The sequence below is a fragment of the Lampris incognitus genome, chromosome 5, assembly GCF_029633865.1.
Source record: "Lampris incognitus isolate fLamInc1 chromosome 5, fLamInc1.hap2, whole genome shotgun sequence".
NCBI classification, from domain to species: domain Eukaryota; kingdom Metazoa; phylum Chordata; class Actinopteri; order Lampriformes; family Lampridae; genus Lampris; species Lampris incognitus.
The window spans coordinates 7,805,617-7,832,671 of record NC_079215.1 but is presented as its reverse complement, the minus strand read 5'-3'; the positions used below and the strand labels follow the sequence as shown (position 1 = coordinate 7,832,671).

The following is a 27,055-nucleotide window of genomic DNA, read 5'->3' as shown; positions in this document are numbered from 1 at the left end:
TCGTGTGTGTGTGTGTGTGTGTGTGAGAGAGAGAGAGAGAGAGAGAGAGAGTCCTGATGGCCTTGGCAGCCTGTCCAGGGTGTCTCGCTCCCTGCTGTCCAGTGACTGCTGGGATAGGCTCCAGCATCCCCTGTAAGCAGGATAAGCGTTTAGATAATGGATGGGTGGATGAATGGATGGATGAATGAATGAATGAATGAATGAATGAATTAATGGATGGATGGGATGGATGGTGGATGGATGAATGGATGGATGGATGGATGGATGGATGATGAATGAATGGATGGATGGATGAATGAATGGATGAATGGATGGATGATGGGTGAATGGATGAATGGATGGATGGATGGATGGATGAATGGATGGATGAATGGATGAATGGGTGAATGGATGGATGGGTGGATGAATGAACGAATGAATGAATGAATGGACGGATGAATGAATGAATGAATGAACGAATGAATGAACGAAATGAATGAATGAATGAATGGATGGATGGATGGAGCGGAATAATATTCATCCAACTGCTCAGTGTGGGAAGGACACCCGAGCCTTTCTCCCATACACCGTCCCCATGTCTTATTTCTGCCTCTCTCCATTCTAAAACAGTTGATAAATGCACGCAAACTCCAAATCCTAGCAACACTGCAAACAAAATCTTGTTTGCTAATAAACCTTTTCCATTAATGGGCGGACGGCCGTTTTAAATTAAACCGTCTCGAGACGGACGGCCAAACTTTGCGGCAGTTGCGCGTGGGCGTGACGGTTAGACGTGCGCGTACGTCAGCTGGCAAGCGCGCATGCGTCAAGTCAGGTGGCGAAGGAATCAAGATGTCGCTCGAAGACCCGTTTTTCGTCGTTAAAGGGTAAGGAGGTGTCGAAGTACGGGCACAGCGCTCCCCCCCAGGTCTCTTATGGCCGTAGAGACCCGCATGCTAACATATTGACCGGGGAGGGAACTTTATTATACGGTCCTAAAAACGCTGAGGCGACGTCTGGCTTGTTGTGCTAATTCGTGTTAGCATGGCAATACAATCGGCTAGCTAACTAACCCACATGATGGGATTTGGGTCGGGGGTGCTTTGAGTTCATCGGGCTGTTGCTTCGCACTAAAGAGAGGACCGTTGGTAATGGTGGCGTTGCTGCGTATGGCTTGCCCTTGCTGGCCGGGTAAACCGTCGGGCAGTTTGCGTGGCGAAGTTTGGTAAAGGTGTCAAAACGAACTCACGGATTTGTTTTGGTGGCGCTGCGCCACGCTGACAAGACACCTCGGCCGCCGCCAACGTCTTTGAATGTCGGTGCTGCTAATTTACTGTGAACGTCAGTGTGCGTTTCTGTCCGTGTGTGTAGGGAGGTCCAGAAGGCTTTGTCCCGTGCAAGGGGGTTGTTTGATCGATGGGAGGAACTGTTGCAAGAGGGGACACAGGTGAGCAACAACAACAACAACACACACACACACACACACACACGGTGAGGAGCAACAACAACAACAACACACACACACACACACACACACACACACACACACACACACACACACACACACTTGAACAACACCCCGAGATACTTGAACTCCTTCACTTGAGTCAACAACTCGCCCCCAACCCGGAGGGAGCAATCCGCCATTTTCCGGTAGAGAACCAGGGCCTCAGACTTGGAGGTGCCGACTCTCAGCCCAGCTATTTCACACTCAGCTGCAAACTGCCCCAGTGCGCGCTGGAGGTCGCGCTCTGATGAAGGCAACGAAACCGCATCATCTGCAAAGAGCAGAGACGCAATGCTGAGGTTCCCACAACGGACACACTCCTCACCGTGGTTGCGCCTTGAGATCCTGTCCATCCATCCATCCATCCATCCATCCATCCATCCATTATCTGAACCGCTTATCCTGCTCTCAGGGTCGCGGGGATGCCGGAGCCTATCCCAGCAGTCTTTGGGCGGCAGGTGGGGAGACACCCTGGACAAGCCGCCAGACCATCACACAGGACCCCCCCCCCTCCACACACACACACACACACACACTCGCACTCACCCTCCCGTATATCACATCCTACTGCTATTTTGTTAGTTTTCCCTTCGTGCGTATCAGTAATGTTACCATTTTAATTGCCGATTTTATTTTGGATACCTTGAACCCGGTTCCATCGTTGGACGCTTTACAAGCTTTAGTCAGGTTTACAGTGCTGTCTCATCTCATGGCGCAACAGAATACAATCCTTACACCTGTCCTTTCAACAACAACAACAAAATTCTAGTGCCGCAGTAAGACTAAACATCTTATCCCATTGTGCTAACTTAGTAGTTTAACAATGGTAATTCCTCGGCCTGGGTAATGTTGACAAAATGGAATGTCACAAATATTTTTGACTTAATAAGCCAATATCTGTAATATGATTATATTTTTCGGGCTAACGATAGGTGCATTAATAAGTTATTTACACACAAAACTTTTTTGAAAACGAATCATTAGTAATGTGGATATGATGACCAAGCAGGTAGAGCATGCAATGGTCATTTCCCCCAGCTAAAAGTCTATTCAGTTTATAAATATCACTTTACTGTAATGCAGCCTTTAAGGGCAGAAAAAAAGGTTTAAGATGGGCTTTATCTTGATAACCAAAATCCAAGACAGTATCTAGTTTAATCTCAAGATGTCTTGATACCTGCTGAATAATCAAGGTGTAAAAATCCTAGAAAAGTTGATGCAGTTCATCTGGACACCAAGTTAGGTGAGAAAACGTTTCATCACTCATCTAAGTGATTTCATCAGTTCTCTGCTGACTTCAGGTATCCCCTACCATACTAATAGCACAGTTGCATAATGACCAAAACCGGTGATCAAACCCTGGTTTCATATCCATATAGTTGTGACCATTAATTGCCGTTACAATGGTCACATGTACTATTCACAGAGGATTGGGGAGTAGCTGCAATCACAGCATTGTAAAATGGCAGCAATGATGAGGATTAGAACATCCTTGATAGGGAGGAACACTGGTTTGAATGTTAAAGAGGTTCAAAGAAAGTTGAATGAAGTCCTCTGGACACAACGTTTAATGAGAGAGAAACGTTTCATCACTCATCTAAGTGACCTCCTCAGTCTCAACTGACTGCAGGTATCTCCACCCTTATGAACAATACAGTGGTATAACGACTGAAAACGATCGGTTGCATATGCAAATTGCCCTGCGCAGTAACCAGAGTTTCCATGGCCCTGTGTACTAGTCACAGGATTTGGGAATGATTGCAGTCACAGCATTGTAAGATGACGACACGATGCTGTTATTGCAACCATTCCCAAATCCTCTGTTAATAGTACACATTGCCGTTGAAACTCTGTCAGTCTAAATCAGTTGCTAACGAATACAGTGTATGTGATGGAATTATCTCTTTTGTTATTTAACAAGGGCCAGAAGTTGTGTAGGAACTTGGTGTGGGTGTTTGCTAAGTGGGCATCTCCAGTGTGATGCTCATAGCTGTTGCAGGCTAAACAAATGTGCATTTTATAAACTAACAAGACAGTGAGTAGGTTAAATGTAGACTTACCAGTTACAGGCAGTATTTCCATCAAAGTGTTTCCATGGTTTCGCGTCTGGGTGGCGTAGCGGTCTATTCCGTTGCCTACCAACACGGAAATCAGGGGTTTGAATCCCTGTGTTACCTCCGGCTTGGTCGGGCGTCCCTACACACACAATTGGCCGTGTCTGCGTGTGGGAAGCCAGATGTGGGCATGTGTCCTGGTCGCTGCACTAGCGCCTCCTCTGGTCGGTTGGGGTGCCTGTTCGGGGGGGGACTGGGGGGGATAGCGCGATCCTCCCACGCGCTACGTCCCCCTGGTGAAACTCCTCACTGTCAGGTGAAAAGAAGCGGCTGGGGACTCCACATGTATTGGAGGAGGCATGTGGTAGTCTGCAGCCCTCCCCGGATCGGCAGATGGGGTGAAGCAGCAACCGGGACGGCTCGGAAGAATGGGTTAATTGGCCAGATACAATTAGGGGAGAAAAAAGGGTGAAACCCCCCCCCCCCCCAAACAAAAGTGTTTACATGGTTTGAAATCATTCTACCAGGGTTTCCATGGATTTTTATGAGTAAACAGCCTACAGTATGTTAGTTCTATTTGAAGGTCCTCAAGAAGGCGTCTCAGATAAATCTCTTCGCTTTTTTTTTATCATTCCTTATATGGTACTGGAGAACACAATGATATGAGCGTTACCTTTCTAAAAGTTTTCTCTCCTTTCCAAAATTTAGCTGTGTTGTGTTGTGTTTGTATTGTATCTGTTTTTCTGTCTGTTGACTTTTCACATGAGCAGTTTCTGAAAGCCCAAAGTAACTTGACTCAGGGGTATACTTTGTGCTAATAAACCAAAAGACAGCAAATATCGAGGTGTTTTAATTGTGTTACGTTTACTACAAGCTTAATCTCACCCCGATAAAGACAACAGATGAAGGCATGAATTCGGAGTGATACCTCTATCAGTAAATGAACAGACTAATCTGCATATAAACATGTCCAGTAAACTACTGTTGTCCTGTGGTCCCAAGGTGAGCCGGGATGAGTTGGACTGGAACACCAACGAGCTGAGAAACTGTCTACGGGCCATAGACTGGGACCTGGAGGACCTCAGCGAGACCATCAGTATTCTTTATTTTGAAGAAGCCCTCCTATCTCTCTCCCTCTTGTTCCCCTTCCCCTCTACAGTCTTTCTCCACAGGGCCAACAATAATTTATATAAAATACAACACGTCAGTCTTTTTTTTTTTTTTGGTTTCTTTCAAAATGTGATATTTGAAGTTTACCCAGCAGGTTAGAAAATGTGAGTGCCACAGTTACAGACACCATTTTGCAGTGAATACAACACCCTGAAAAAGTCATGCAGGGAAAGCTTGTGGTCAGCAGGTCTGCACCATCTGCAGCCATTGAATTGCCTTGGATGGCAAAACTGTTATGAACTCGTAAAATCATTTACTACAAGTAGGGCTGTCACAGTTATTACATAATCGCCTGACCGCGATTAGTTGACCTGACCACGATCATTTTGCATGATCGTTAGAATCGTTTCCGTTCATTTGTATAAAAACAGCTGGATGAAACTTAACATAAATATCATATTTCCATCAGTATTTCCACGTCGTTTTCCACTGTTTGTTGTTTGACTGGCGCTCGTTTAATGACGTCCTCTTGTTGCGCCCCTGGCACACAAGTGGTGAATTAGCGCCAACAAACTGCTTATCTTGAGATGCTTATTTGATAATATTCTATAATATTCAACGACTGCATTGCGACGAGCGTCTGTTGACAACATCATGGATGTAGTCGCAAAGCCGAACACCACAGCACCACTGTGGGCACTTTGTTTTTTTTTTAAATTTCAGATTTTTCCCTTTTTCTCCCAATTTAATGGCCAATCAATCCCTATTTTAGTTCAAACACCCACCCTTGTACTGCATACGTTCGCCAACTGCATCTCTCCGGCCGGTAGTCTCGAAGGAGACGCCTCGCCACTTTCGTGACAAGGCGAATCCAGGCCGAACCACTGCTTTTTCCGACACACAGAGACGCATTAATGTGACAAACACAAGCCGACTCCGCCCCCCTCCCGAAGACAGCGCTGCCAATTATTGCTGCTTCATCGAGTCCAGCCATAGTCAGATCTGACGAGACCGGGGCGCAAACCCTGGTCCCCAGTGGGCAACTACATCGACACAAAGCCGATGCTTAGACCACTACACCACTGCGGACCCACATTTTGGTTTTAAGCCAAATGAAAACGGAGAGCCCGATAACTTGGAGGAGGCCATTTGTCGGATTTGCGGCAAAAAGGTGGTGGTCAAAAGCGCTAACACCACAAATTTAAAAAACCATCTACAGCTCCACCACCCCACCCAATTCGCCGAAATTGGAAAGACGACCACTGCCACAGCTCCATCTTGGCAATCGGCAGAGGGGGTGGAGCAGCGACTGGGACGGCTCAGAAAGTAGGGTAATTGGCCAAGTACAGTTGGGGAGAAAAAGGGACGAAAAGCCAAAAAAAAAAAAATTGTGATTATTTGTACAACAATTAATCGTCAACTAAAATGTCATGATCATGACAGCCCTAACTGCAACACAGCTTGTGTGTAAGCTGTTTTTACTCACTTAAAATATGACATTTATCAGCCACTTTTATCATAAGCGACTTACTGCGAGTTACCTATAAGACCCCCAGCTGAGCAGAGGCAGCACCGGCATTTGAACCATGAACCTCAGTATTCACGACTCCAGCGTATTAGTCTGCTGCACCACCCCAGCCACCTTAACAGCAATATGAGATAGATGAATGGGTGGATGAGTAGTGTTGGTGGTACTTGCGCTGTTGTACAGGGAAGGTTGTTAGACGTGGTTGTAGTAGTGTGTAGTCGTGTGAGAACATGTTGAGTCCTTGACTTGGGCAGGTATTGTGGAGTCCAACCCGGGGAAGTTCCGCCTCGGGGAGAATGAGCTGCAGGAACGGAGAGACTTTGTGGAAAGGACCCGGCTTGCCGTGCAGGTAGGGACCACTAGTGTGGGCAGTTGTTGTGCTTGTTGTTTGTTCTTATGTTACGTCTACTCTGTTACCCAATGCAGTTTTGTTTTGATGTCTGTGACATTGTTATTTGCTCTTTGTGTGGTTTTTTATTTTGTCGTTGCGAGGTGAGATGTCTCTGTGATAGAGGTGTAAATCACTAGTTTCATCACGCTACAATATTCTATCAATTGTTTGGAAAACGATACAATATTTGCTGATATCAAAGTCTGCCATGATACGATTTCCATTCAATTCAACTGCGATTGATATGGGACGATATTATATGCCGATTTAACACAATCAGCTACATTTTTATCAACTCACAAAAAGCAACTAAAATACAATTTGATGGGCGTCCGGGTGGCATGGCGGTCTATCCCGTTGCCTACCAACACGGGGATCGGCAGTTCGAATCCCCGTGTTACCGCCACCTTGTTTGGGCGTCCCTGCAGACACAATTGGCAGTGTCTGCGGGTGGGAAGCCGGTTGTGGGTATGTGTCCTGGTCGCTGCATTAGCGCCTCCTCTGGTCGGTCGGGGTGGCTGTTCAGGGAGGAGGGGGAACTGGGGGGAATAAGCGTGATCCTCCCACGCGCTACGTCCCCCTGGTGAAACTCTTCACTGTCAGGTGAAGAGAAGCAGCTGGTGACTCCACATGTATCGGAGGAGGCATTTGGTAGTCTGCAGCCCTCCCCGGCTCGGCAGAGGGGGTAATTGGCTGCATACAATTGAGGAGAAAGGGGGGGGGGGGGATCCTAAAAAAAAAAAAAAACACGATTTGACAATTTTATTACTGAGCTCTTCCAGACATTTGAACCAAAAAAATCTATTCTTTTTAATAAGAAGAATAAAACTAGACCTCCTTGTTGTTCACTATAAAGTGCCACATTTCTCATGTTTAAATGCAAATGTTTTTTATCCGTTAACTTAAAGAACCTTAATGACCTTTCAATTATGAACATAAATGCACATCTATGCTTCATGCCCTTGGATTTACGAGGTTCCGTCTGTGTGCTCAGTGGTGTAGAGATATTGAGCTTTATACACGTCCTAGGTGTGTCTTATTATATGATATGGATCAATGTTTTCACTTTATATCGATGACATTGGATCGTCTAATACATCAGTCCAGATCGATGGATCCTTACACACCTATTCTGTAGCTCACCTGAAATGGTTGCTGATGATTTTTGCTTTGTTTTCATGTTCTCCAATCACGAAACTAAACTGAAGCTGAAAATACGGTGATTCACAGACAACCTGCGAAAATCACCAAATGTTGTCTTAGATGATGGGGAGAGGAGACAATTCACGCAACAGGAAGGTGTCCTCATGTAGTTAAAGCTAGAATCTGAAGGCCTCCCCATAGATGTTAAAGGTGCTGTATTCAGCACTAGCATCTCAAACCAAACCAAAACAACCCCCCCTTCGTGTCCCCCCCCCCTTCATGTTCTTGGCTATTATGTCGTTCAATTCGGTTAGAATATTGATTTTTACAGTGTAGCGTTATTTTATTAACATTAGTAATGTATTCGGCTTTGTAAGGAGTTATTTCTTTGATTTGCTGAGTGACCTAAATCCATGTAACGTAGCCATTAGCTTGCTAGCTATCCTGCTAACGCTAGCTACCTCACATGCACTAACGTGCACACGTGGCTGGACCGGCTTCCAAAACAAAGAACAGAGAAGCTCAGCTTATAGCGCACACAGAGGGAATGTGACTTCGTTTTCTGTTCAGGACACCACTACTCCACTATCGCCTCCCTCAGCACTTCCACAAGGGTCAAGACTTGGTCCATTGTTCCACGTCCGGGATGGAATCTGCATTGTTCCTCCTGGATCCGGAGTTTGACAATCAGTTGGAGCCTCCTTTCCAGCACCCTAGACTTTCCCAGAGAGGCTGAGCAATGTGATGCCCCGATAATTGGATCATCAGAATCAGAGTCGGAATACTTTATTCGTCCCTGAGGGGAATTTGGGTTCTATTACAGACACCCACGCTCTAATAACTAAAATCTAACAAGATACAAGATAGGAAAATAGAAACACATAGGAACAAGAAAAACAGAAACAAATAGAAATAAAAGATAAAATAAGAAAGAGAAATGAGAACAAAATATATCAACAACCATGGTGCACATAACACCCTATCTATACTGCACTACCGCAGCACAAAACAGGCAGCACAAACAAAACCCGACAGGGCCGGTCCAGTGACCATTAACTGCGAGTGTCTGACAGTCTGAGTCTGAGGGAGGAGTTGTAAAGTTTGATGGCCGCAGGCAGGAATGACCTCCTGTGGCGCTCTGTGGTGCTTTTCGGCAGAAGGAGTCTATTACTAAAAGTACTCCTGTGCCCAACCAGCACGTCATGGAGTGGGCGGGAGACATTGTCCTTGATGGCACATAATTTCAACAACGTCCTCCTCTTAGAAACCGCTGCCAGAGAATCCAGTTCCACCCCCACAATGTCACCGGCCTTGCGGATCAGTTTATTGAGCCTGTTTGCATCTGCTACCTTCAACCTGCTGCCCCAAATTTCAAATATTTCAAATATTTGAAGATATTGCAAATATTTCAAGTATTTAAATTACTTTTCATAAATAATTTGTAACGGTCAATTAATGATACATCGATACTAAGTATTTTGTCAGCTTCATGTATAGGGTATTAGTAAGGTAGTTTGCCGTCGTCCTATTTTTATATTACACACTGCTATTTTAGACATACTTACTGGCAGCGTCAGCAACTTGATTGACCTGGTCTCTCGATTAGTAGTCTGTAATCCTTTGTTACCAAATAGGAACAGTAACCATGGCTTCACTCCACTTTTACGTCGCCAGGCAATTTCAGCTATGACTTGCATTATTCCATTACCCTCCTGCTCTTGTGAGGAGCTTGTTTACTCACTGTTGTCCATAGTTTTGTCAGCAAAGGGCTCGCCTAAAGTGTATTACTTGCATTGGAAGACAGTCTAGGTCTCTCAAGGCTTGCCAGAATGAGGGCATACACTGATGAGCCAAAACATTATGACCACCTGCCTGATATGCTGTTGGTACTCTGTGTGCCGCCAAAACAGCGCCGACCTGCCGAGGCATGGACTCTACAAGACCTCTGAAGGTGTCTTGTGGTATCGGCACCAAAACATTAGCAGCAGATTCTTCAAGTCCTGTAAGTTGCGAGGTGGAGCCGCCGTTGATCAGACTTGTCGGTCCAGCACATCCCACAGATGCTCAATCGGATTGAGATTTGGAAAATTTGGAGACCAGAGCAACAACTTGAACACTTCCTCATCTTCCTCAAACCATTCCCGAACAATGTGTGCAGTGTGGCAGGGAACATTATCCTGCTGAAAGAGGCCACTGCCATCAGGGAATACCATTGCCATTAAGATTAAGATATACTTTATTAATCCCAGTGGATAAATACTTCCTCTATGTTTAACCCATCCTAGCTGTATAGCTAGGAGCAGTGGGCAGCTGCACTGCAGCGTCTGGGGACCAACTCCAGTTCTTCTTTCCTATTGGTCTTGGGCACAGACAGGAGTATTAACCCTAACATACATGTCTCTGATGGTGGGAGGAAACTGGAGTACCTGGAGGAAACTGGAGTACCTGGAGGAAACCCACGCAGACAAGAGGAGAACATGCAAACTCCACACAGAAAGGACTTGGGAAGGCCTAGGGTTTGAACCCAGGACCTTCTTGCTGTGAGGCAACAGTGCCAACTACTGGGCCACTGTGCCAAAGGGGTGTACCTGGTCTGCAGTGATGTTTAGCTAGGTGGCATGTGGCATGTGAATGGCCGGACCCAGCGTTTCCCAGCAGAACATTGCCGAGAGCATCACACTCCCTCCACCGGCTTGTCGTCTTCCCACAGTGCATCCTGGTTCTCCAAGTAAACGGTGCACACGTACACAGCCATCCACATGATCTAACAGAAAACAGGACTCATCGGACCAGGCGACCTTCATCCACTTCTCCAGGGTCCTGTTCTGATGCTCATGTGCCCATTGTAGATGCTTTTGACAGTGGATAGGGATCATCATGGACACTCTTGACCGGTCTGCGGCTATGCAGCCCCATACACAGCAGGGTACGATGCACTGTGTTGTGACGCATTCCTTTCGTAACCATCATTAAAATTTTCTGTGACTTGTGCCACAGTAGAGCTTCTGTCAGTTTGGACCACACGGGATTAGCCTTCGTTGCCCTTGCACATCGATGAGCCTTGGGCGCCCTTCAGCCTGTCACCAGTTTATGGTTTGGCCCTCCTCAGACCATGGTCAGTACTCACCGATCCCACAAGCCTTGCTGTTTCAGAGATGCTCTGACCCAGTCATCTGGCCATAACAATTTGGCCCGTAACAAAGTCATTCAGGTCTTTACTCCTGCCCATTCCTCCTGCAGCCAGCACATTTACTACTAGTGTTCACTTACCATCTAAACTACCCAGACCCTGACATGTGCCCTTGTTTGGAGATGATCACCATTATTCGGTTCGCCTTTGAGTGGTCATGCCTTGGCTCATCAGTGTATATTAATGAGTGTACAGTCGGATATGAGAGTAAAGAAGTACTAGTTTTAAGAGCTATTTTCTTTCTCGGCGCAGTCAATGATTACTCAGTGACTGTTGAGTCATTTGACCTCTAGTGCTCAGCGATTGCCTCATTATGTCTGCAGTATAACTCCATTAAGAAAATCTAGTTCTTTTAAATTAGACCTCAGACTTGAGTCACCTGAATCTAACATTGGAGCCCAGCGCCTGAACTTGTGTTGCAAAAATGTGTAATGTTTTCTCTCTGCCACGAAGGTAAACGGTTCTGTGTGTGTGTGTGTGTGCCCATGTGTAGGAGATGAAGGAGCAGTTGTCCAGCCCCTCAGCTGTGGCCCAGGCTGAGAAGAAGAACAAACAGGTTTGTGGACGCACACACGCGTACCCCTAAACGCTTATGTGCAGTTCACACTTCCAATTACCCACTCGCCTGTTCAAACACTAACCTAACGTAAAAAACACGGGGAAAGTGGAACTCCAAAAGAACTCTTGACCAAACTGAGGTAAGACCTGATCTGAATTATAGTGTGTCTTTTGGACAGGTATATTTGGCTATTGTTGTTTTAAGCTTTCATCAAAACAGGGTGGTAAGTGTTTCATAACGGGAGCTGAGTCGTAGCACATTTTTCCCATTAGTCCTCTTTTGCACTGGAAGTGGACAGAAATAAATAAATAAACAATAAAAGTTGAAATTAATGAAGAGCAATAGAAGCACTTTGCTGGTTTCACCTTACACAGTTTGCGCAGGCTGGTCAAACCTGCGGCACACTGGGTTTTCCAGCATATGATGACCGCCCCCCCGCCCCTTTCAGTTGTAGTTGTGTCTATTTCCTTGCAAATCAAACAACACAAAAGCCTCAGCAAATACAAACAAATTAGTTTGCAGTGCTGTTTTCATCCATTTTCATTTTCAGTCGTTTCATTTTTGCAGCAGGCATATCTTTGCACCCCCCCCCCTCCCAGCAATCTTCTTTTAACAGTCCAACACACCTTTTCCTCTGGCAGAGAACCGCCGCAAGCTTCTGCAGTTTGTTTTTGCAGGACTTGAAAAGCCCATCCAGTCCTACCCTTGAATGGGTGTTGGTGATGGCGGACGCTCTCGAACACACGCTTACTAAACCTTGTGTCTTGTGTGTATCCAGGCTCTCCAGGCGCCCTCAGGCCAGGACAGGTCTACAGGACTGGAGCCTCACTTGGTGTCCACCAACACCCGATACATACAGGAGCAACAGGAGCAACAACAGGTAACAAAGAAGAGCTGTGACATCATTATGAAACAGAATTGAATTAAATGTGCTTGGGCATGACTTCCCTTGAGAGTGGAGAATAGAAAATTACAAAGAAACCCAACAATGTTTCCAATGTAACCTGCTACTCCATTACCAGGATGATCTTACATGGTAACACTGTTGCCTCAGTCAAATCCTTATTGGATACAAACGTGCGTATTTGTAAGGGAAACAGTAGAAGGTTTCTGTCGGACCGAGCCAGGATAAGTTAATATTTTCCGGTTGTGGCGTTTATATGGCATCCGTTCACTTGGTTTTACGTCTCATCTAAACACAACCACAATGAAGTAATTTGCTCCATCACAGGTGACAGTGTAAAAGCGCAGCGTCAACTAAAATCGGCTGGATAGCTCAGTAGGTAAGAACACCGGCCTTCCTGCTTGAGGTCGGGGTTTCGAACCCCCTTAAGGGCTGAGTCTCCAGTAAAGAGTCAGTGGCTGAGACTCCTAATGCTCTACAAGCCAACCACCTCTCAGCTCTACGTCGCTTTGGATAAAAGCATCTGCGAAATGAAATGGTAAATTGTAAAAACTTGATGGGGATGTCTACTAGGGAGCACAGGACAAATAGTAATAAAATAGTAATAAAATGAAATTATGCATTCTAGAGGGACACGCTCAGCAGGCTCATTTAAAAAAGGTGTCTGATTTAGATTAATTGGCTCTCTCGCTGTTGATAAAGATGAGTATTAAACTTGGATGCAAGTATACATCCCCCCCCCACCCCCCCGCTCCTTTTTCTCCCTGATTGTATCTGGCCAATTACCCCACTTTTCCGAGCCGTCCCGGTCGCTGCTCCACCCCCCTCTGCCGATCCGGGGAGGGCTGCAGACTACCACATGCCTCTTCCGATACACGTGGCGTCACCAGCCGCTTCTTTTTCACCTGACAGTGAAGAGTTTCACCAGGGGGACGTAGCGCGTGGGAGGATCAAACTATTCCCCCCCCCCCCAAACAGGCACCCCGACCGATTAGAGGAGGCGCTAGTGCAGCGACCAGGGCACATACCCACATCTGGCTTCCAACCCGCAGACATGGCGAACTGTGTCTGTAGGGACGCCCGACCAAGCCGGTGGTAACACGGAGATTCAAACCGTCGTCCCTGTGTTGGTAGGCAGCGGAATAGACCGCTACGCCACCCGGACGCTTGCAAGTATAAGTTTTGGGGTATTATTATGAGTTTGATGCGGTGTGGTTCTTGGAGGTGTTGTGGTAATATCATCTAGTTTTTGACAAGATCTTATACATTTAAAACAATAAACTCCAGGTGTCCGGGTGGCATGGCAGTGTATTCCATTGCCTACCAACACGGGGATCGCCAGTTCGAATCCCCATGTTACCTCCGGCTTGTTCGGGCATCCCTGCAGACACAGTTGGCCGTGTCTGCAGGTGAGAAGCCGCATGTGGGTATGTGTCCTGGTCGCTGCACTAGTGCCTCCTCTGGTCGGTCAGGGTGGCTGTTTGGAGGGGAGGACGGAACAGAGGGGAATAGCGTGATCAGTTTTAGGAAACATAGGGCATACCTTGATTTATTTAAAGCTATTTGATTTTGATAACGTGGCAACACTTTATTTTAGGGGGTGGGAAATTACCTTGTAATTTCCTAGTAATAAATTACTTAATAATTTCCTAGTAATAACGTGGTAATTATCACGTAATTTCTTAGAAATAAGGTTGAAATTACCTTGTAATTTCTGAGTAATAATGTGGTAGTTTTTACATGTAATTGTACACCTAACCCTAACCCAAATTACAAGATAATTTCAACCTTATTTCTAAGAAATGATGTCATAATTACCACCTTATTACTAGGTAATTTCCAAGCCCCTAAAATAAAGTGTAACTGATAACGTTAGCACAGTAATAACTGAAAATGTATTTATCAAGAACTTTTTGAAGCAATTCTTCCAAGTGTTTTTCAAACGCTATAAAATCAGTCAGTAAGGTCACCACAGTAGACAGACAGAGCAAACGCAGTTTAACAAGACTGAAAGTGGAAGCAATGGGAGAAAAATAGATCCTGTTTTACGACAAGTCAGTAAATGTGTCAGAGATGATGGAGTTAATAAGGGTGCATTAAGAGAGTGTGTGTGTGTGTGCAGCTGATTGTGCAGGAGCAGGATGAGCAGCTGGAGCTGGTGTCGGGCAGTATCAGAGTGCTTAAGGACATGTCTGGACGCATCGGGGACGAGCTTGATGAACAGGCTGTGTGAGTATGCTTCAATGCAAACAACCATAAGTACAGTCAACCTCGTGTCATCGTCGCACATCCCACGCATAAACACCGCAGTGCAGAGAAAACAAAGATGATCATACATACGGTCATACACCCATCAGCCAAGACATTAAAACCAACCGCCCGATGTAGTGTAGGTCCCCCTCGTGCCACCAAAACAGCTCTGACCTGTCGAGGCATGGACTCCACAAGACCTGTTGTGTCCTGTGGTACCTGGCACCAAAACAGCAGCAGATCCTTTTCTTTCTTTTCTATATAGATAGATCTCTCTATTGACAAAAGCAAAAATACAATAAATGTAATGAATCCAAGAATTTACTTAGATTCGCTTAATTTTTAATTCCTAATTATTTAAAATGATATTATTAGAGGGTATAGTATATTAGAGGCAGGGGCGAAAATCTGATATCAACTTTGGAGAGGACAATTACATGAAATTTTCTCAAGCGCAATTCCTGAGGGGGACACCAAAAGTAGTGCTGTAACCAGGGGTGAAATATTGGGGATGGGGGTATGTCATATTTTTCCCAGGATTTCCGCCTATGATTAGAGGGACAGCTCAGGTTGGATGGTTTGGAGGCGAAGCAAGAGAGACAAGATTGAGATAGCTTGGACATGTGTGGAGGAGAGATGCTGGGTATATTGGGAGAAGGATGCTGAATATGGAGCTGCCAGGGAAGAGGAGAAGAGGAAGGCCAAAGAGGAGGTTTATGGATGTGGTGAGGGAGGACATGCAGGTGGCTGGTGTGAAAGAGGAAGATGCAGAGGACAGGAAGAAATGGAAATTGATGATCCGCTGTGGCGACCCCTATTGGGAGCAGCCAAAAATAGTAGTAGTAGTAGTGGTAGTAATAGTAGTAGTAGTAGTAGTAGTAGTAGAACTGGTGTTAGTAGTAGTAGTGGTAGTAATAGAGCCTCTGCGTTAGCCATGGACAGGAAAGACTGAACTGTAGTAATGTTATGTCAGTGAAATGAGGCAGTCTTGGTGATTTTCTTTGACGTGCGTCACAAAAGAAAGGCTGGGATCAAGCAACACTAAGATTTATGACTGCCACACTTTGTGAAATCAGAATTGTCGAGCGTTACTTTAGTACTACTGTAGTGGCGACCCCTAACGGGAGCAGCCAAAAGTAATAGTAGTAGTAGTAGTAGTAGTGGTAGTAGACTGTAGTACTGTAGTAATACTCCTGTCTATGCCCCTGACCAAGACAATGGAAAGAAGAAGTGGAGTTGGTCCCCGGGTGCTGTACAGTAGGATGAGTTAAATGTAGAAGACCAATTTGTTGTAAGAATACATACAATGACAAAATAAAGTGGCTTCAAAAAAAAAAGAAAAAGAAAAAAGCGACGTGGACAAACTCGTGAAAGACCACCTCTGAATGTGGCCTGAGTGATCAGACCTCAAGATACATCGAGGACGCATTGGGTACATTAACCACTTGTGACCGGATCACCCAATACGCATGTTGATGCCAGGTGTAAACAGACTCCTAGCAGTCTCTGACAGACTGATATACAGAGCTTGGGGGGGGGTAGGGGGTAAAAAGGAAATAGTGGTATGATCTTCATTCCCATTCAAATTATAATATCTTTGACTGTCATTAACATTTTTATTCATAAACAAAATGAAGCCTTTGCTTGTTAAGGGCAGTTGGTTTTCCTTTTTTCCCCATTTCCACATGTCTGTGTGATGTATTAATATTTATTTTTGTTTCAAATTCCACAAGATTTGGTGTAGGAGTAGATCATGGCACCATCAGTTAAATGGCTTGGGGTTCTACCGTCTGTGTACCTCAGTGGGTAAAGCATGGTACTACCGTTGCCAGGAATGGGGGTGCCCATCCCCACGGGGCCACCAATACTCTGTTCTCAAGATTCAAACTTTATTTGTCAAATACTTAATGTACAAGGAACTAATACTTAATGTACAAGTACAAGTACAATGAGCAGGGAAATAATACTTAATGTACAAGTACAATGAGCAGGGAAATAATACTTAATGTACAAGTACAATGAGCAGGGAAATAATATTTTTGGCAGACTCCAAAAACCGCAACAAAAGAAGATCAATAAAATAAAATACAGTAAAATTTTAAAAAATCAGTTGAACGTCCAGGTGGCATGGCGGTCTATTCCATTGCCTACCAACACAGGGCTCACCGGTTCGAATCCCCGTGTTACCTCCGGCCTTGGCCGGGTGTCCCTACAAACACAACTGGACGCGTCTGCAGGTGGGAAGCGGATGTGGGTATGTGTCCTGGTCGCTGCACTAGTGCCTCCTCTGGTCGGTCGGGGCTCCTGTTCGGGGGGGGAGGGGGAACTGGGGGGAATAGTGTGATCCTCCCACGCACTACGTCCCCCTGGCGAAACTCCTCACTGTCAGGTGAAAAGAAGCGGCTGGCGACGTCACATGTATGGGAGGAGGCATGTGGTAGTCTGCAACCCTCCCGGGATCGACAGAGGGGGTGGAGCAGCCACTGGGAGACGGCTCGGAAGAGGGGGGTAATTGGCTAGATACAATTGGGGAGAAAAAGGGGGGGAAATCCCCCCCCCCAAAAAAAATCTGGGGGAGTATACAGAAGGTATTTCCCGATAAATGTCTATGTACAGTGTGCAGTTACTATACAAATAAAAGTGTGCAAACAGTCTGTGTGAGTAAAGTGTAACGTGTCGGAGGGAAAGTGGAAGTAGTGAGGTTATTATTATGTATACACAGTACACGTAGTGTGAGTTACAAATGTTCTGTACAATGCTTTGTACAGCAGCATCAAGCAGTAGCACAGAAGCTGTGACACGATGTATCATTTGTGGTTTCTTCGTATCTCAGAATCTTGGGGGAGTTTGGAGATGAGATGGAGCAGACCTCAACCCGAATGGACTCTGTTCTGAAGAAACTGGAGAAGGTCTCTCACATGACCAGCAGTAAGTTCTTACACGTTTGCACGTAAACATTACTAACTACCTCACATTGCTAGCTAGCTCTCCTCATGTACACACACCGTTACTGAAGCTTCTGGCCGGTGGAGTAAGGAGGAGGTTTAGCAGGTGAAAGGCTGCAGGAGGGATTGTGCTGCCCTTCCTGGTAGGGATTTAGCTTTTTGAATTCAACGGGTTTGAAGGAAAATTCCGTATTTTTACAATGTGAGTCCTGTTTTCTTAGTTTTTGCCATCGTACTTATCAGTATGATGTTTTACTTACATACTTAATTTTGAAGATTTTGGCTACAGGATAACCGATAGACACAGATGTACAGTCTTAAGGTGTGTTGTGACTAGGTGATTGTTACAGATGGTGCTTTGTTGCCATCCAAATGCTTTGTTTCCGTTACATTACATTACATTACAGTCATTTAGCCGACGCTTTTATCCAAAGCGACTTACAAAAAGTGCATTTAACGTAGGAAATCAAGAGAACTGCTAGTCATCAGAGGTCATAAGTGCATCTAAACAAGCATCTAAGAGCAAAACCGGTGCTAAAGTAAAAGTGCAAGAAAGATTTTTTCTTTTTTTAAATGAGTGAATACAATAATTGCTAAGAACAAGTAACAGGGTAGTAGTTGTTAAAGAGGGGAGTTTTCAACCTACGCTGAAAGATGGGCAGCGACTCCGCTGTCCTGACATCAGTGGGGAGTTCATTCCACCACTTTGGGGCCAGGACAGAAAAGAGCTGTGACCGGGTCGATCGGCAGCAAGGGCCTCTGAGCGACGGGGCAACCAGGCGTCCCGAGGCAGCAGAGCGAAGTGGTCGGACAGGGGTGTAGGGCTTGTCCATGGCGTGGAGATAGGAAGGAGCTGTTCCTTTCATTGCCCTGTAGGCTAGCACCAGATTCTTAAACTGGATGCGAGCAGCTACTGGGAGCCAGTGTAGGGACATGAGAAGGGGAGTTGTGTGGGAGAACTTAGGGCGGTTGAACACCAGACGAGCTTTAGCTTTTTGAACAAGCGCCAGAGGTCTGATGGCGCCGGCAAGGAGGGCGTTGCCGTAGTCCAGCCGGGAGATGACCAGAGCCTGGATCAGCACCTGTGCCATCTCGTTGGTGAGGAATGGGCGAATCCTCCTGATGTTATAGAGGAGAAATCTGCAGGAGCGAGAAACCGATGCAACGCTTGCAGCAAACGACAGTTGGTCGTCCAGGATCACACCCAGATTCCTCACAGTCCGAGTTGGCGTCACCACGGTGTTGTCAATGGTGATGGCCAGGTCTCGGTGTGGGCAACCTTTCCCCGAGAAAGGGGAAGTAACTGTTGAAGCAAGTGAAGATAATAACTGATATGCAAGATGGCTAAAACTATGAAAATAAGGTCCAGGTTGTAAAAAAAAAAACAACCCATAATTATCCTTTAAGGACCCTTGTCGATACATATTGTGTATACATATGTATGAATGAGAGGGAGGACAGTGGAAGGGTGTGAGGATGCAAGGAGTAGAGGTGACGAAGGCGTATGAGTTTAAATATTTGGGGTCAACTGTCCAAAGTAATGGGGAGTGCAGAAGAGAGGTGAAGAAGAGAGTGCAGGCAGGATGGAGTGGGTGGAGAAGAGTGTCAGGAGTGATGTGTGACAGAAGGGTACCAGCAAGAGTTAAAGGGAAGGTTTACAAGATGGTTGTGAGACCAGCTATGTTATACGGTTCGGAGACGGGCACTGATGAAAAGACAGGAGGTGGAGGTGGCAGAGATGAAGATGCTAAGATTTTCATTGGGAGGGATGAAGAAGGACAGGATTAGGAACTAGTATATTAGAGGGACAGCTCAGGTTGGACTGTTTGGAGACAAAGCAAGAGAGGCAAGATTGAGATGGCTTGGACATGTGTGGAGGCGAGATGTTGGGTATATTGGGAGAAGGATGCTGAATATGGAGCTGCCAGGGAAGAGGAGAAGAGGAAGGCCGAAGAGGAAGTTTATGGATGTGGTGAGGGAGGACATGCAGGTGGCTGGTGTGACAGAGGACGATGCAGAGGACAGGAAGAGATGGAAACAGACGATCCGCTGTGGCGACCCTTAACGGGATCAGCCGAAAGTAGTAGTAGTAGTAGTAGTAGAGATCCTTTAAGGACCCTTGTGAAATACTCTTAACCCAGTAATGACCATATGCCACCAATGATTTTAATAGAATAGGGATATAGAGATTTTTCTATGTATAATTTACCCCCTCACTACACACCCTCATCACATACACATGCACACATACAGACACATGGTTCCAGCCATGCACAGACAGACACTGATAAGTTGAGTTGCACTTTACTATAAACTCAGAGAGGCATGCACGTTGTGTCCGTGATCTTACATTGGTCTGCTGTCCTGCAGGTCGGAGACAGTGGTGTGCCATCGGCGTGCTGGTAGCCATCATGATCGTGGTGCTCATCCTCATCTTTACTCTCTGATACCTCCTGCCTCTACTCCACGTGCACCCATGCCTCCCTGGACGGCAGGGAGAACAGCTGGACCCGTGGTCAGATGGATGGATGGACGGATGAACAAACGGAGAGACGAAACCTCTCCTCCCTCCCTCTCTCCCTCCAATACCTTCCTCCCCTGAAGAGAAGCGAACTCAGAGACACGCGGGGAGAAACTCCTCCTCCATGCTTTACTGATACTGCTGTTTGGTACTCTCGTCTTCATCCACGTGAACAGGAAGGATGAACCGTGTTACGGTTGGCTTATTTCATTTTGATGCATTTCTTTTTCCTGTTGGGGATAACGGTTTTCATTGATAGGTTACGAAAAAGGCATAACACTGCGGTCTAGTAAGAGTCACACACGTACAAAGAAATGCACAAAATGCACATGCAAAGTTATTCAGATTTAAAGACCAGAAGGTAATTTCCCTGATTGGCAAGTAAGCTCATGCGTTTTTGAACTTCAAGCTACATTCCTGAAGATCCTACTTGTGTTTAATTTACTGACACATCATGCATGGTTATGCTGGTACTCGCACTGGTGTTTGATTTACTTTTAGTCCCAGAGGTCTAACTTGAGGATAAACTGTCACCATGGCGACTGCAATGGTGTTGTGACAGCATCCTACCCACCGGCGAATGGAGAAAAAACTACATAGTTATGGATGTAGTATCTGTTGGGAACGGGCTTCACAGACTTACTGGGCTTCTTAGACGGAACAGCTTTGCTTCTGCAAAGTCAACACTACCTTCCTTCCTTCTTCACATTTTGCTGCAATAATGAAGACGATATAATAATGATCTGACTAATAATAATAGTAACTAATAACGAACACTATATGCCGTATTCACAATAATTGAAAAATAAATACCACAAAATTGATATGTTTATATCAATTATATATCAATATATGATATATAATTGAGCACAATGATGCAGTGGATAGTGCAGTCGCCTCACAGCAAGAAGGTCCTGGGTTCGAGCCCCGGGGTAGTCCAACCTTGAGGGTCGTCCCGGGTCGTCCTCTGTGTGGAGTTTGCATGTTCTCCCCGTGTCTGCGTGGGTTTCCTCCCACAGTCCAAACACATGTAGGTCAGGTGAATCGGCCGTACTAAATTGTCCCTAGGTGTGTGTGTGTGTGTGTGTGTTGACTGTGCAGTTGTGGCCCACACATCCGAGGCACTACAAGCTACCCTTGCAGCTGCTGCAAGGGCGTATGGTAGGCTGGGGCTCTCTATAAATGTGGCAAAGACTGAAGTAGTATGCCAGTGGGCATCTACTCCTCCATCTCATTCACCAACCTTCAACATCTCCGACAAACCACTTGCAACAGTGGAATCCTTCAAATACCTGGGCAGCTTCCTCTCTGACGACTGCAGCATCGACAGGGAGATGCAAAACCGGATTAAACAAGCGTCGTCCTCTTTTGGCAGACTTAGAAGAAGGGTCTTTCAAAACAAAGACCTCAACCTCCACACCAAAATATCTGTCTACTTGGCAGTCGTCATCACGACTCTCCTCTACAGCTGTGAGGCGTGGACCCTGTACAGCCACCACCTCAGGATGCTTGAGGCCTTCCACATCAGATGCCTACAATGCATCCTGAGGATAACCTGGCGTGACCGAGTGCCCCATACTGAAATACTCCGCAAGACCAACTGCATCAGCATGGAGGCCACCGTCACCCGGCACCAACTTCGATGGCTCGGCCACGTCATCAGGATGCCAAAGGAGCGCTTACCGCGTAAAGTGCTGTATGGCCAGCTACATCTTGGCCGCCGCTTGGCAGGGGGCCAGAAAAACGGTACAAAGACCAGCTGAAGACCATCATAAAGAAGTGCGGCCTGAACCCGAGCCAGCTGGAAGACGCCGCCGCCCAACGCTCCATCTGGCGGCAGCTCTGTCAACAAGGGGTGCAAAACCTCGAGAAGGACCGCGGTGATCGACGGACCAGAAGACGTCTGAAGAGACATGAAGCCAGTACCACACCTACACCCCCAGTCAGTGCTCTCACCTGTTCTGTCTGCGGCAGACATTGTGGATGGCGGATTGGGCTTTACAGCCATAAGAAGACTCACAAGTGACAGAGGCAGGATTGTCGTCATCGGACACGACGGACAACCTAAAGCAAAAGTGTGTGTGTGTGTGTGTGTGTGTGTGTGTGTGTGTGTGTGTGTGTGTGTGTGTGTGTGTGTGTGTGTGTGTGTGTGTTGACCCTGTGTGATGGCCTTGTGGCCTGTCCAGGGTGCCTCCCTGCCTGCCGCCCAATGACTGCTGGGATAGGCTCCAGCATCCCCGCGACCCTGTGAGCAGGATAAGCGGTTGGGATAATGGATGGATGGATATAATGATATATAATGGAATGCCCTGCTTAGCTTGCTGCCCCCGTGACCCGACCCCGGGGAAGCGGCTGAAGATGAATGAATGGATGATATATTTCGAATTAATTGTTGACCTTCTTGTCAAGAAATTCACCTCAGTCATTAAGTCTGGCCTTTATGGTCTTTGCTTCATGGCTGTATATAATGCACATAACAGTGACTGGTGGTCTGTCCCTTAGTGGGTTCATATCATCAACCTGTTTCTTGAAACATCCCTTGACATGTGTGTCAATGTCATTTGAAATGCAGACAAATCAGAAACATTTATAGGCCAAATTAATGTAAACACCTTGTGCTAACACACCCCCACCACCACCACCACCACCACCTTTTCTCCCTGATTGTACCTGGCCAGTCACCCCACTCTCTGAGCCGTCCCGGTTGCTGCTCCACCCCCTCTGCCGATCTGGGACTACCACATGCCTCGTCAGATACATGTGGAGTCGCCAGCCGCTTCTTTTCACCTGACAGTGAGGAGTTTCACCAGGGGGATGTAGCGTGTGGGAGGATCGTGCTATTTCCCCCCAGTTCCCCGACTGGCCTGAGAGGGCGCTAGTGCAGCGACAAGGACACATACCTACATCCGGCTTCCCACCCACAGACACCGCCAATTGTGTCTGTAGATAACACGGGGATTCAAACAGGCGATCCCCGTGTTGGTAGGCAACGGAATACACCGCTATGCTACCCGGACGCCCCCATGTGCTGACATTTTTAACAGCAGTTCATGGCATCTGTGAATTTTACATGTTTGAGAGATCCGTTTTTTCATCGGCGGGTTTTTCTACATGATGTTTTCCAGTGCCGAGACTAGTCTAGCGATTCTCCAGCTCGCACACATACAACAGACGGTCCTCTGGGGACTCCCCATGGCTCTTGCCGAGGCGGAGCTTGATGGCGTGCCGTATCTTCTTTCCATGAGGAGTCCCACCAGAGATTAACCATGAAAAAGGAGCAACGTTCTTGATTAGCGTGTTCATGGATTGGCCGTCGTCTTAAATACACCAGTGACAGAAAGCATCGAACTGGAAATCTGATCACATGTAAATCTTCAGGACTGTAGCTTTAACGTGTTTCAGTGGCCCTCGACGACAGACGAGCAGAAACTGTTAGTCCAGCAGGAGCCCTGTGAACTCTCCCTCCCGGTAAAACGGTTGCCATTGAGATGTATTTTTAACCGACTCCTTGAAAGGAGCTTACGGGAGGGAAGTCGTTGTTGCCTTAGATGTATTTTTATACTTTTTTTGTGAAAAGTGCAGTATGTTGAAACGTGCCTACATCACAGAGGTCAGACTGTAACGTTAGCCACCGGGAAAGTACCGGTGACCGATACTCTGGCACATTTGGAGGTGCTGTTACTCTTTAAAACCAGCCTGGCTTTTAAAATGGGTTTCTGGCAAGTTGCACAAGACCGTTGTGGCCAGGGAATATAGCGGTTAACGCCCAACCCTTGTTTATTATTGGACTCAAACTGATTGAAATGTAACTTTTACGTGCCTGCTCGTCTACAAGTTGTGAAGCGCGGCTGTAGGCGGGGCTTGACGGACCCCGGATCAGTCGGGAGCGAGATGAGCTGATGGGTTGTTTGTCTGATTGTAAGGCTTTACTCATGTACAGCAGCAGGGATGGTTGCTGGGTAGGCCATTTCAACAAACACCAATGATCTGGGTTCACAGCCCCCTCTAGTGGAAGTTATCCTTTACTTTTAATTGTGCTTATTATGTCACAGTAAAATTATTTTAAATGAGGTGCAAAGGGATATTGTGTACATACAAAGACATTAAATATATAAATTGTGTAAATGTGTTGTGCTAAGGCTGACTTCGTGCAGTTAAGTCTTTTTTTTTCTCCCCAGTTGTACTTGGCCAATTACCCCACTCTTCCGAGCCGTCCCGGTCGCTGTTCCGCCCCCTCTGCTGATCCGGGGAGGGCTGCAGACTACCACATGCCTCCTCCCATACATGTGGAGTCGCCAGCCGTTTCTTTTCACCTGACAGTGAGGAGTTTCGCCAGGGGGACGTAGCGCGTGGGAGGATCACGCTATTCTCCCCAGTTCCCCTTCCCAGAGGAGGCACTGGTGCAGCGACCAGGACACATACCCACATCCGGCTTCCCACCCACAGACACGACCAATTGTGTCTGTAGGGACGCCCGACCAAGCCGGAGGTCACATGGGGATTCGAACCCGGATCCCTGTGCTGGTAGGCAACAGAATAGACCGCCACACCACCCGGACGCCCCAGAAGTCATATTTTAGACACTCCGTTAGCCTTGGACATGGCGGGTGGCCCATGAGATTACAGCTAACCGGTCTGCCCACGAGATCGATGGTTGTGTCCTTAGTGGAACAGTCTTGTTGAGCGTTCACAGTAGACACTCCTTCACTGCCAAAGAAAATCGCTTTAATTCACATAAAAGGCAACTTGATTGATTGATGATTAATTGTTTTTTACTGAGTTTTTTCCAAAGGCATTCACTCCAGCATAGTGGCTCTGCAATTTGAAAACGATGCCACGGACTCTTGCAGAGGTGCGAGAATGAAAGTAATGCATTCTGAGTTATTAAATTGTGCGCATGGATGCAGAATTTTGGAGTGACGCCCATCAAGTGTGTTTCTGTGTGCATGTTTCACATTTTTGCTTTTGCCTTACCGGCTCTGGTTTGGAAGTTGTTTGAGGGGTAGGGTTAGGGAAGGTTACAGTGAGCACAGCTGTTTAAAACCAGGAGTCGTCAATCACTTCTGGCATCTAATCAGTGTGATGTCAGTAGCTTTTGCAATGAGGCCTAATTCTTGGTGTTAGTTTCCACACATGTGAGTTGCCATGAGGGTGGAGTTTCATGTGCCTAAACAATTTAGATAATATTCAAGAAAAGTATGAGTTTCTTTTTTTTCTTAACCCCCCCCCCCCTTTTTCTCCCCAATTGTACCCGTCCAATTACCCCACTCTTCCGAGCCGTCCCGGTCGCTGCTCCACCCCCTCTGCCAATCCGGGGAGGGCTGCAGACTACCACGTCTCCTCCGATACATGTGGAGTCGCCAGCCGCTTCTTTTCACCTGACTGTGGGGAGTTTCGCCAGGGGGACGTAGCGCATGGGAGGATTGCGCTATTCCCCCGAGTCCCCCCCCCCGAACAGGTGCCCCGACTGACCAGAGGAGGCGCTAGTGCAGCAACCAGGACACATACCCACATCCGGCTTCCCACCGGCAGACACGGCCAATTGTGTCTGTAGGGACGCCCGACCAAGCCGGAGGTAACAAAGGGATTCGAACCGGCGATCCCTGTGTTGCTAGACAACGGAATAGACTGCTAAACATACCCGGATGCCAAAAGTATGAGTTTCTGACACTCTATTGGCCAACGCGGCAAATCCCAGCACCTGGTAGGCCAGGGAGGTTTAGTTTTTTTTATCTTAAAGCTTAGTCTGAAAAGTCTTTTGTCCTGGTCTGGTTGAAACTACTCAAACTAAATGAGCTGGTTGCCTCGAACCATCCGTGTCACGTGACAAACTGCATATTTGATTTTGCGTCTCGGTTTGCAGATTTTTCAAATTTCTTCCTCTGTTGGCTTCTGGGAGTAACATCTGTGTGTAAGAAGCTCGTTCTAACATTCCTTTCATCGACCCGGCTGCACATGAATTTGTTTTTCCACCGGTCAAATCTCTGATGTGGTTGTCGTCTGTTTGCTTGCAGTGAAGCAGGACTCCTGTCGTGCATGTCGGAAACCTAACCCTGGTCGGTTTGGGCCGACAGTTGGAGAACCACTGCTATGACTGCTCAAAGTGACTCCATTACCAGTCGTCAGTATTTGGTTTGGCTTCAGCTCTGTCCCTTCACGGTAAATGTAAACAGAAATGGAAATCAACACAATTTCTCAACACAACCCCTGTCATTTAAAAAAAAATAATTTTTTGGCCTCTATTTTTTATTTCACCCACTCTTCTCGCCACTTTGGCAGGTTACCAACCGTCAGTTGGAGATTTATTCTGTTCTTCAGTTTTGTGGTCTGGTGCAGTATTGACAATAGCAGGTGAATTTTGGGACGTGTCGACCACTTTTTCGGCTGACTGACAAAAACAACGGTTTTCCGAACTCGATTTTTGTGGTGTACATTTTCAACATTTGCTGCTTTGGGCCCTTTTCATACCTAACAGTGTAAATATCTTGCTGTCAGAACACACATAAAGAGTGCTGATGGTAACTCGTATAGTATTTGTTTATCACTCGGTCCTGTGTAATCCTGCTCAGAGTACAAGAACATGCAGAACATGGACGTCCCTCTACTGGACACGAGTATCTGTTTTGTAACCTACACTTGTTATCACACTAAAACCGTGCATTCACACTGAGTACGCTTTTAGACCTGACAAATGCATATTTTCTTACCGAATATACTCATGAATTTAAAAGGTACAATGGGGTCTAATTATTGTCCCTCGCTCTGCACCAGATGAGTCCTATAGGAAAACCTCTGGATTGCACTTCTGTAGTTTTTCGGTGACAGTTGATGTTTAAGTTTCTGTAAAGAACTCCAATGCCTTTTGTAAAGCGGTTGAAAGTCTGCACTATAAAATGTTGTTGGACCTTCCTGGGAAAATCCATATGTCACTTTTAATACATCTCATTTACTAATACAATGGACTTCTTTTATTT

General features: G+C 46.4%; 1 protein-coding gene across 2 annotated transcripts; it reads left to right on the top strand.

Moving 5' to 3' along the window:
• The first annotated feature begins 804 nt into the window (after positions 1–804).
• Positions 805–27,027, top strand: LOC130112552 (syntaxin-10-like). Of its 2 annotated transcripts, XR_008810243.1 has the most exons (10): positions 805–866; positions 1,351–1,426; positions 4,543–4,636; positions 6,433–6,527; positions 11,396–11,458; positions 12,240–12,341; positions 14,488–14,594; positions 17,449–17,543; positions 19,931–20,277; positions 26,096–27,027. XR_008810243.1 is itself a non-coding variant. In XM_056279973.1 (9 exons), the coding sequence occupies exons 1-9, from the start codon at positions 832–834 to the stop codon at positions 20,005–20,007; spliced, it is 744 nt and encodes a 247-aa protein (XP_056135948.1). In that variant the 5' UTR covers positions 805–831; the 3' UTR covers positions 20,008–20,898. The 2 variants fall into 2 exon arrangements, 1 of the variants encoding a protein (XP_056135948.1); XM_056279973.1 differs by lacking the exon at positions 26,096–27,027 and having other exon boundaries at positions 19,931–20,898.
• Positions 27,028–27,055: the final 28 nt, after the last annotated feature.

Bases quoted from the DNA above. Each gene is read 5' to 3' on its own strand.
- LOC130112552 (XM_056279973.1), top strand. From the start codon at position 832: ATGTCGCTCGAAGACCCGTTTTTCGTCGTTAAAGG. The intron at 1,427-4,542 runs GTGAGCAACAAC...TGTGGTCCCAAG, and splicing joins TGTTGCAAGAGGGGACACAG to GTGAGCCGGGATGAGTTGGA. The intron at 14,595-17,448 runs GTGAGTATGCTT...TTCGTATCTCAG, and splicing joins GAGCTTGATGAACAGGCTGT to AATCTTGGGGGAGTTTGGAG.